The 11111-nt window shown below is 37.2% G+C and overlaps 1 protein-coding gene across 2 annotated transcripts; it reads right to left on the minus strand.

Annotated features, from left to right (window-relative positions):
- Positions 1 to 5615: 5615 nt before the first annotated feature.
- Positions 5616 to 10844, minus strand: LOC127959303 (serine/threonine-protein phosphatase 4 regulatory subunit 2-B). Of its 2 annotated transcripts, XR_008154237.1 has the most exons (10): positions 10678 to 10844; positions 9733 to 9814; positions 9025 to 9195; positions 8777 to 8870; positions 8254 to 8291; positions 8096 to 8170; positions 7872 to 8012; positions 7358 to 7674; positions 5995 to 7270; positions 5616 to 5886 (listed from the first exon to the last, which is right to left on the minus strand). XR_008154237.1 is itself a non-coding variant. In XM_052558383.1 (9 exons), the coding sequence occupies exons 1-9, from the start codon at positions 10796 to 10798 to the stop codon at positions 6942 to 6944; spliced, it is 1368 nt and encodes a 455-aa protein (XP_052414343.1). In that variant the 5' UTR covers positions 10799 to 10844; the 3' UTR covers positions 5616 to 6941. The 2 variants fall into 2 exon arrangements, 1 of the variants encoding a protein (XP_052414343.1); XM_052558383.1 differs by having other exon boundaries at positions 5616 to 7270.
- Between the last annotated feature and the right edge of the window lie 267 nt (positions 10845 to 11111).

Genomic DNA, 11111 nt, shown 5'->3' on the forward strand with positions numbered 1-11111 from the left:
TGTCATTTGTAAAACCAATCTTGTATAAACTGCATTATGCAGTGAATGTGTACAGTTCACATAAGAAATAGTCATTACAAATGACTTACCAAATGGTAGAGACATAGTATATACATACAATAGGTATAATAGTATACATTTTATTCAGCTAAAGGGTTTGCAAAACCCTCTGCATCTTTTGGTAATAAATATATACATGATACATTATGTTGTGCTGTACTGTAACACTTAATTGAATGTCTGACTGAACATCTAAACTCAAATAGATGACCTGTACTGGTTTTGCATCACTGCACCAAAAAAACCCATTAAGCGGGATGTCATTTTCAAAATTCCAAGCCATTACAAGAAGATCATAAAAAAAGAGAACTGAATGTTGTCAAAAAAAAAGAGGGAGAGAAAAATAAAAAGAACAACCAAGAATCCAACAAAATGCATCAGCACTCTCACTCAATGCAACTGATTTTTAAATGATATATTGATTGATTACATTACTTTGCATCTCACAAACATTAAAATTATTTAAAACCAGGGTGCAAATTATATATTATGTATTATTATGGGTTTTGTGAAGATCTGATCCCATCACATTAAGGCATGAACCCCTTAAAGCTTGTATTTCTGAGCACTTTATTGCGTTTTCATAACAGATGTTCTATTACAAATGAAAGTGCATATTTTCACCAGTTGCCAAATAGATATTAATGACAAGAGACGTCCCGTTCACCTGAAGTAACCATAGCAACAGTGCGCTGCAGACAATTTCCGTTGTGATCAGTATAGGCCAGTACATCAACACCACATTGCAGGTCCTCTCAGTATTTCTCACATTTATAGCATTATTAATACACATCACAGATGTATCACAGAACATGATGTGTTTTCCTGTAGCTCAAGCAGCAGGGCACCAGCAACAACAGTATTATGATTCTCAGGAAATGCATGAGCAGATCAAATTTACGCCTGTAATGCAACTCAAGTTGCTTTGGATAAGAACATCTGTCAAATATATATACATGTAATATGTAGATAGCTGAAAATTATATAAGTGTACTGGTACCCTAAATGAAAGATTGAAAAAAAAGTCTGAAATTCATTTTATAACACTGTTTAAAACCCTTGATATAGAACAGGTGCTGTATATAATATCACATTTATTTTTACACTTGAGGGATGATTCAGTCCACTGAGTGTGATATTACACATAAATATAACAGGAGTCTTAATTATTTTTCTGTCATTGTTAACCTGAACGTTTTATAATACAATCAGTTATGTAAAATCTTGACAATAATAGTTTCTGTCAGAATAGGTTTCTAGTTATCTGGTGCTACAATTTAGTTGTGTAACTCGTTATTATTTACAAGAATATGTAAATGTCTCTTACACTGTTTTATTTATTTAGCCAGAAACTATGGTTACTGAGGTAGATTTTTCTAAGGGTTTATACGGTAGGACCATACATAACAGTCAAGGTACTTTACATGACAGGCGTTTTGCCACCGATTCCATTTTGTAACTAGAATTGAGCCAAGAAAACGGGCTTGGCAGAGTGCGTTAAATATGTTCCCTCACCTGTTTATGCAGGGAAAACAGATGGCAAAAAGCAGATGTCGGATACATTTTGCAATAAGAAAGCAGTCATTTTCTTGTTACTTCATCTCTCACCAAGCTTCGTTTTAAGTCTCAGTAGAAATTCCAAATAGTACACATGGGAGGATTTGGGAGTTATTTTCCCATTTAATGGTATATCTTTAGATACCAAAAGCTCATGCATTAGAAAAACAAGTGAACTGACTTTGCCTCATACTTGGACATGAAGTCCAGTATGGTCTTGGTCAATGTCTGTTTGACAAGTCAGTGGTAGTTCAAACAACATGAGCCTGGGAAAAGTGTATTTTTTGCATCGCACTTCTGCAACAGTCTGCCAATTCCAAGACTTTAAGCTTTGTAGGGGAACTGTGCTTGACAACTCATCCCTCTACAGATATATTCAAACAGATGTATGATATTCAAACAGATGTATGATCATCAAGAGGTTTAAATGTTTAAAATAAAAACTAGAACTGCCTTACGCAAACATCTTTCACTCAACTATCTGCCTGCCCTTGCCAGTTGTCATCCACATGCTGAAAGACCAAACTTTTGCCTTGACATCCTTTTGACAACCCAGTTTATCATGCATAAATGTAAAATTACACCATTCTGTGACTGGTCACTTTGCATACTGCTCAAGCAGTTTCTTCCTGTCTGATTGGGCAGTTTTTGACCAGGACAAATTGGAAAGTGGAAGAGACTTTAAGTGGTCTGAAGTCATGACACTAAGTATTCTTTACCAAGTTCAAAAAGTCATACATTTTTAGAGTTTGTGATTGCTCCCTCATTTCAGTTTCCACATACTTTAAACGGCTCTTTAAGCTGAGAGCCACGTGGGAGTCTCATCTGAAGGTTGGATTGGCCACGGTGCCCACAGCAGTTGAGCAGTCATCGAGATGTCATGCCAGGGAGAAGGATAAAGGGGAAGCAGAACAGAGGACGACAGCATCCCATATCTACAGCCCTGGGGCAGTCAGTCTGTCTCCTCGTTCTGGGGAGGGGTAAACCTGTTAGGCCTGGCTGGGAGACTAAACACTACCCTCTATTGGATGACACAGAGATTGTGCATGGTGAGGCTGACCCTCACTCGAACCACGTTAAGGGTTACAGCAATGACCAAGCAGTGAACTTCCGATCCGATCCGAGTCAAGCCACGTCTAGAATGCAAATGTGATAATGCGCATGAAAGATGCAAGATACTTTTCATTTTGGAATGAAATTATACAGGACGGGTTTAGAATTAGAAATTAGTTTGCTTTCGTTGTCAGGTTCGTATTCTGTGTTTTGAAATGCAGATTTTGAAGTCAGTGTGAATTGCCATTTGCAACTCATTTTACTTTGTTATGCCTACGCGTGGACATTTTAAAGTTGTCCATTTAGGACATGTCATTTTTGCAATAAAGACATTTTAATTACGGAGTGCCTCGGCTATCAGAGATTTTTTTTTTTCTCTACACTGCCTCTTACTTTATTATCTTATTCTAAACTGAATTTGAGTTTGCTAAAGCAATGCCTAAATATTTGGCTCCTGGTTATGATTATTCAATAATAATAATAATAATAATAATAATAATAATAATGTATGTATGTATGTATGTATTCAACTATACCAATTATTATTATTATTATTATTATTATGTCATTAGAAGTGTTTATTACAAAGTGACCAGCAATGTTACATTTTGATTAAAGATAATGAAGACAATATTTTTTCTGTGCACTGATAAATTGTTCACAATAAGACCAAAACATTAAAAAAAAAATATTTCATGCAAAGAACTTCAAAGAACTGTGGACACCAACCAACAGCACTGTGCATTCATGATTAACACACTTTTGCATTTATTATCCGGTCCTCATCACAAGATAAAGACTTCAGGACAGGACCACTTCCCCACAGCAGCCAAACGTTTGAATACTTTTCATAAGTCTTGGTCTCAGACACTTTTAACAAATCCTCTGTTGGGAATGATATAAAATTAGACATGCGCCTTATGAAGTGGGCATGTGGTAATTGCAAATTATGAATTGGACTGATTGGTTATACAGAAGTAGAGAAGATCTCCATGGCTTCCCATGTACCAAAGACACCAGTGAGAGAATTATATTAATAGGGTAACTATATTAAATGGTAAACTTAACTTTTTATTACATTGCTCTGCAATGAACTGCAAGTTCTGAAAGCATAGAGCCAAGTCCCAATATCTGACTAATAATCACCCAGTGAATAACAGACTGGCATCTGTCTTGAGCTATGCAAATAACAGGCCACACTCTGGTTTATTAAGTCTTATTTTACATTATATCATGAGGGCGGACCAACAATTAAGAGTGCAGGAAAACATCAATAATTCTCACATTATCTCTGAGTCAATGCAACATCTTACCAGAAATTAGCAAACTTTGTATTTCAGATCATGTTTAGCATATGGCTATGTTTTCTCATGCAAATTTGACATTGTGGTTTTTTACCCTGTTTATCCCCATGTAATTAGTCCTTTGCAGTTGGAACACAACGTCTGATGTTGTCAAAGGCTAATATGACAGAAAATGATACAGCTTTATGGTTATAATGAATAATTGAGCAACCATATGCACATTTTTTTGGTGTACCGATTTAAAGCTAACAGTTCATTTTTACTGGAAAAAAATAAATAAAATGCATTATGATAGTAGATAATGAGAGTTGCATTGTTACTCCAAATAAATACTATTAATAGTCTGAAAGATAAACTTAATTTTCATTATAAAGGAAAATAAATTCTCTTTTGATTTTGGGTTAAAGATGACCTAAACATATCGGCGTGAGATTTTACCCATATACAAAAAGATTTAAAATTTTAGGGTCTGAGAAATTATTCTTTTAGCGGAGCTAGAAATTTCTTAATAGTAACTCAACATCATCACTATTAATAAGTGCTTCAGTTCCCTGTCCCGTGTATAAAATAGTAATTCATTTACTTATGACTTCTTTCTATTCCCACAGCATGCAGGTTTATTTCTCAAGCGACGATTGTTCAAAGACAACAGTTGTATGTAACCTCTTGCCACGCATCATGGAAGGAATCCCACTTTTTACTTCCTCTGAGAGGCTTGGATAAATTTCAGTCAACCATACTCATGCGACTCTGAAATCAGCCAGCCAGACAGGTGAAATACAGCTTTCCTTTCTTGAAAGAACTTGCAGAAATCATTGTTCTGTGTCAGCAGGAGCCTGTTAGAGACTTATGACTGACATAAGAAAAGGAAACTTGTATTTGGGAAATGAAGCAGAATAATATGCGCAAGAGCTTAATAACAGCAAAATGAATTAGTAGGCAAGTATTAATTTGAGGAACATGATTAAGGATTATGAAAAGGCCCAGATGAAAGCATAAGAGACGTTATGTAACGATAATCCTCCTATGAACGACATCCTACAAGTTAGCGGAGCTCGCCAAGTATTAAACTTTGGAGTGAAACTCGTCCACAGCACAAACTGTGAACTTGAACGCATCAAATTGTGTGGCTTGTTGAGGATTGTTGCGTTATTACTTCTCTAAATGACCAGGCTTTTGAGATCAATAAAATAGACAAAAATAATCCCGAACACTTCATTGAAAGACATCTAGAAACCTAATTATTATAAAGTCTATGATTCATGAAATCATAAGAATACCTTTACCCAGCTTTATATAAAAATCATGTTTACCTTAAAGGAAAACGCCACCTCTTCCGTCTCAGTGCATTCAGTCAATCGCTGTATCGCGCGGCACCACTATGCTAGCATTTAGCTTTGCAACATTCATTTCTTGGGATCCAAACAGGGATGAATTTAGAAGCTATCAAACACTTCAAAGTTTAGCTACTGAGACGGGAGAAGTATGCATAGACTCGTCTAAGTTGAGGGAAAACATAGTGGAATATGAAAAAAACGGTGGCGGTTTCCTTTAAACATGTCTACGGTACATGCAATAAAACAACAGACAGACAAACATGAAACAAACGTTTGTTTGACAAATTAAATGGTCTTACAAAAATTTTAAACGATAACATTTATTGCTTCATCTGAATACTGCATTGAAAACACAAGCATTCAGTAATACACCAAAAAAAAGTTATAATAATAATTATATATGGATGCACAAAAGATAGTAAACACGATGCTCTACAAAACACTACTTTACAGAAATTTTAATTTCTAAATATCAAAAACACACAGCTGCAAAATGGCAGCCAGCTGAGGCAACTTGGGGTTGGACCGCCACAAATGACACTGTAATCGAGCTAGTCAGAGCAGTCAACAACCACCTGCCAAAACAACAAAAACCAAAACAACTTCTTATAAAACAGGAGAATGAAATGCTGGTATAAATTAACATGAATCATGAAATCAGTTAGAATAAGAGGTAAATGTACCTGACATAAACCACTCTCTTTCAATGCAGCGCAGACCGCGCAAGAATACAGAAGTGAGAAAAGAGATTTAACATCCCATCAGTTACACACAAACGACCAGAATGAAACGATGTTACGCTAGGCTTGAATCATTTAACAGAACAAATATAGCTATGACTTGTGTTTGCTTGAGACGTAACCTGAACAGCAGCCAGTTATGGGTCTTCAGAGAGAGCAAGACGATAAACTCCACTGCCCCGATGCTCAACACTAGGTGACTAAAATATTAATACACCAATGCAGAGGAGACATGTCCTAGTCGACCTAAAGCTTAGAACAAGACAGGATACAGATTAAACTCTCATGAACCAAGACTTAAAATATGAAAAGAAACATTCATGGTTAAATACAAGTTAAGCTTTAACAACAACAGACATGATGTAAATTATGACAACATATATTTGCTTTGAAATACATTTATTTTAAAAGTCTAAGAGCAAGCAACTTACACTTTTGCTTTTTCGGAGTTGGAATCATTTCCTGTAGTAACCAAAGGTATGCTACAGCTGTGTAGTGTTTAACTTGTATTTAATCAAGAATATTTCTTTAACTAGCTTTAAATGATGTCACTTGACAGTGTGATAACTAGATATCAAAAAAACTTCAGTCAAACCACTTTAAGCTCTGTGACGAAACAGACAGGCAGAAACCGATGACACAAATGCAATTAAGCGGGAAAAAACAACTGTAAAAAAGACCGTTTAAAACCTTCACTTTAGCAATAAAATCCTATGTACATCTGCATAAAGTGTCCGTTTGGGAAGGTTGGAGAAGTTAGGGGGACTCTCGACCAAAAGGCGCATGGCGGTAGGTTGGATGTTGATTCTGATGGCCTTTGTGGAAGGCCACTTAAGTGTGTGTCGTCTTAAACTCCACAAAAGCACTGTTATTGTTGAGTCTGCAGGCTTCTAGTCCTGCTCCATTGGCTCCTCCTCTGCACTCTCCGAGTCCAGGGCCCCTGACCCAGAGTCGCCCTCTGTGGGTGACTCTACGCTACTGCTGCTGGATGTGGGTCCAGAGGCATTTTCATCAGTGCTACTGCTGCTGACCTGCTCGCTTGGCTCCTCCCCTTCTCTCACCTCAGGGCTTGAGGCCACGCCCGCTGGGGCTCTCTGCTCTGATTGGTCCATATCGCTGGGATCTTCTAAGGAGTCATCAGAGCCACAAGGAACCTCTCTTTCAGTAAAAGCCTCTCTGGAATCTGCCACAGGACACTCAGGCTGTGTGCTGGAAGGCTCTACGTTACCAAAGAATAGAATATGTAAGTGTTTTGTGTAGTGTTTTAACAACCTAAAAGAAAAAGGGGACAAAAAAATTACGATACCTTGGTCCTCAGAGCCTCCAGCTGATCCTTGAGGTTTACTTTCCTCTTCCTCACTGCCCTCCTGAAACATGGATGATGGTGATTCGGCATCCTCGGACTTATCTGATGAGCTATTAGCTGATGTAGATCTCGGTCTCTCGACAACCTGCTGGTCTACTTCATCTTCGTCCTCTTCTTCATCATTGCCATCCTGGCTGAATTTCAGCCTCTTTACTTCATGTTCCTCTGCCTCCATTCCCTCATCTTCCTCATCATCTAAGTGTTTGTTCTTTACAGAGCTGCCGAGAGGCCAATCAACGCCCGATACAGATGCATCACTAGAACACAAAGATATATTCAGTATAGAGTTTATATCATGTGAAAATAAGTGAACATGTTCATTGATTCAATGATCAACTAAATAACTGTTTTCCAGTTATTTATGTAAATCTTGGCATTTAATTTTTGCTTTTCATCATCTCTGGTCTTGAGTAATGATCAGATGAGATGCGATACAATGGCAAATTTAACCTACCTGGCCGAATTGCTGTGTCCTTGTGCTGTGTTTGTTTCTTTGTTTTCTGTACTGTCCGGAAGGCCATTTGTGGCCAGTGAACTGGACATGGAGTGTTTCTGTCTGTTTAATGGTCTGGGCGTTCCTGGACCATTTACTTTCCTGTAATATAGAGGGAAATCAAGTGTCTATGTTTTTTTATTTATTTTTTATGATTAGTCCTGAGCTCCATATACTTTCATCACCTTTCTGTAAAGGCAGATATGTTCCCTGGCAACATGACTCCATTCATTCTGTTGACACCGCTGCACCCATTCTTCCTAAATAAATAGATTCAAGGTGTCTAAGTGTTCAGTTTATATGTAGTAACTTTACATTTTAATAGTAATGTGTAATTACTTACTCAGATGTAGGATAAATGCAACTGACCACCATCACATTCTGATAAAGAGAAGAAACAATCAGTATCAATAACATAATGCAAATTCATTTACAACTTCCTATATTGGAAAATGAATGAATGAATAATTAATTTGGACTAAAATGTGTGACTTTAAAGGTAATCAAATCACTTAAGCACATAAAACACATAAATGTGTCAAAGTTCTTCCAACACCGGGTAATAAAACCCATTTAGCAAACTGCAAACATGAAGTGTGCAAACTGAAGTGTGTAAAACACTGTAAATGATCCTCTAGATTTATAAATCAAACACCTGCAAAACAAATACAAGTGACCATAAATCAACAGCATGCCTTTATGGAAGTTAAAGACAGCAAGTAATAATATTTCACATCTGATTTTGGATGGAACGTAGTGTAGGGTGAAGAAGATTCTTCAAGGTATTTTATAGAAAGTGCACCACTACACACAACTGAACAGCATCCATTTGGCCCGATTAGTTCTTAAACGCATCACACACTGACCTTCTCTACCCCTCTGAGAAATTTCTCTGTCCCTGTGTAGTTCCTCTTAGGTTCAGTGAGCAGCTCGCACAAGCGCTGGATAGTGAATGGGATCCTGGATAGAGAAAATGTTTAGGCTAGGTTAAATTCAACAGCAAGAAGATAGCTCACATGCTCTGGGGTAAAGAGACGGGAACAAACCCAGTGCTTTTCTGAAAGGAAAATTGGTGATGGTGCCACACCATGCAATTAATTAGCGTGTTACTCACCCATTGTATCCATTGACTATCTTAAGAATTCTCTCCTTCATTTCTTCAAAAGGAACCGACTCTACGTTGGGGTTAGCAGGCCCTCTCTGCTCTGGGGCCGATGCTTGGAAATCCTCCATTACTTTCTCCAGTTTGAATATGAAGTAGCTTTTAAACTGACACCAGGAAACCCTGAAACAACATTAAGCATTAGTAACTCCTAGACAGCTAAACTTGGAGCTGTCACGAGGATGGGATTTTTAGATTTGAAAAACCAGTTGAAATTGTTTTATTGTGCGAAAAGAGACCAGATTAATACCAGAAATATGAAACTAACACATCTATGTAGGATCAAATAAACACTGCCACACAGTTCAGTGGTCATTACGCAAAAACAATTGACTACAGAACACTACAGACCAACCAGAAGAAGGTATTCGAGAGACATACACAGATTCGATCTTTTGATATGTGTCTAACTATGTATTCCCACAATTACTTCATGAAATGAGAACAGGTCGTCTAAAGCAGATCCAGTCGATAAGTACAAGGTTCAGTGTGTTTTGGAACAAAACCAAAAGTGCTGTGGTAGTGCAATAAACCACCTTGTGGTGTTACCAAGAAAAGTAGTTATGATTTTAAACAAACCACTGAAAAAGAGGTCACACAAAGGTAAAGGGGGTTTCAATGCCAATCTTAGATCACTCACTGATATCTAGAGGTACTTACAAGGTTTCCCCGGTTTTCGCGATATGGCACAAAAACTGATCCAACACCGGCGTCGACTCTTTCTTTACCTTCTTGTCGAAATCTGCAACAAGCACAATACAAAGATTATGGATTTCATATGAAAATTTTTATTGGATGCAATCCAAGCTTCCAACTTTAAAATACCTTCCATTCGAAATCTAGTTAGTCCATTCTAGTTCTGACTTACATATGCTTTCATGAAAAAAAATAAAATAATATTAACTATATCTCACATTTTAATTGTGAACAACTATAGTGCACTTAGGTATAAGTCATATTCAAGCTCCATGACAAATATGACAAAATATTAATACATTTTCCTATCACAGTTACATAAGAATTAGTACAGGCACTGTAAAATAAATCTGAGCTTTGTCATTAAAACACAAAAACTATTTATACCACTCTAATAATAGTGTTATTAATAGACAATAATAACACTAGAAATGATAATAATAATAAAGTTAGTACTAAAACCGAGTACAACGTATATCAAAGTGTAAATGGCAAAGAATAAAAATAAATCCATGTTATAAAGAAAACTTAACAAGAAAATCGGATTACCATTCAATTATTCACTAGTTTAGAGTTAACACTGAATTAACAGACGTGTAATATACTCAAATCAACACTAGATCATCCCAAACCACTAACGTTAACTAGTTATCTCAATCTACAAAAATCTTGCTTATTAACGTATTAATTAACTAACCCGTGATTTTGGTCAAAAAAGGGATAGGAGTCATAAAATAGGAAAAATTAACCCGTTCATTTGCTCTTAAAACACAACAGACCTCGAAAAACAGGAAAAGCCATTTAGCTACAGGCCATGCTAACATTAGCTAACTCACACTACCAGCTTATAAGCACAAATAACTCCTCTCTAAACTCACGCAGACCAACTCAACACACACAAACGGGCACCTTTAAGAGCTTCCAGAAGAGTGTCTATCTCCATGTCTGTGTTGTTGTCCCTGTCTCCAGTTGGAAAGCGAGAGCTGATGGCTGCTGTTGAGCTCAGTGAAGAAGAGAAGAGGAGAAACATTTCAATATGGCGGCGTCTGCGACGTCACTGCCGGCCGCTGTTCGGGACTGTTGCGCAATAGCATGGTTGCGTCTCAAAATCTTGTGAGCTGCTTACCCACCTAGCTAGACATCATTTGGGGGGCTTTGTAGACGTTAATAGTTTTGGAAATGTGCCCTAAAACCTCGTGAGCTGCCTATGTAGACAACATTTTTGAGCACAATAGGCGCGTTTCGAGCAAACTTTATGCCTATAAATGCTGTCAAGGTAGGTTCAAAAGGTTTTGAAACACGGCCTGAATTTCGTGTTCATTCTGACTGGAATTATTAGCCTA

The sequence above is a fragment of the Carassius gibelio genome, chromosome B6 (genome assembly GCF_023724105.1).
Source record: "Carassius gibelio isolate Cgi1373 ecotype wild population from Czech Republic chromosome B6, carGib1.2-hapl.c, whole genome shotgun sequence".
NCBI classification, from domain to species: Eukaryota; Metazoa; Chordata; class Actinopteri; order Cypriniformes; family Cyprinidae; genus Carassius; species Carassius gibelio.

Coding starts and splice junctions, on each gene's coding strand:
- LOC127959303 (XM_052558383.1), bottom strand. CDS start 10,798: ATGTTTCTCCTCTTCTCTTCTTCACTGAGCTCAACAGCAGCCATCAGC. Junction 8,171..8,253: donor TGCATTTATCCTACATCTGA/GTAAGTAATTAC, acceptor CTATTTATTTAG/GAAGAATGGGTGCAGCGGTG. Junction 7,271..7,357: donor TGGAGGCTCTGAGGACCAAG/GTATCGTAATTT, acceptor TTGGTAACGTAG/AGCCTTCCAGCACACAGCCT.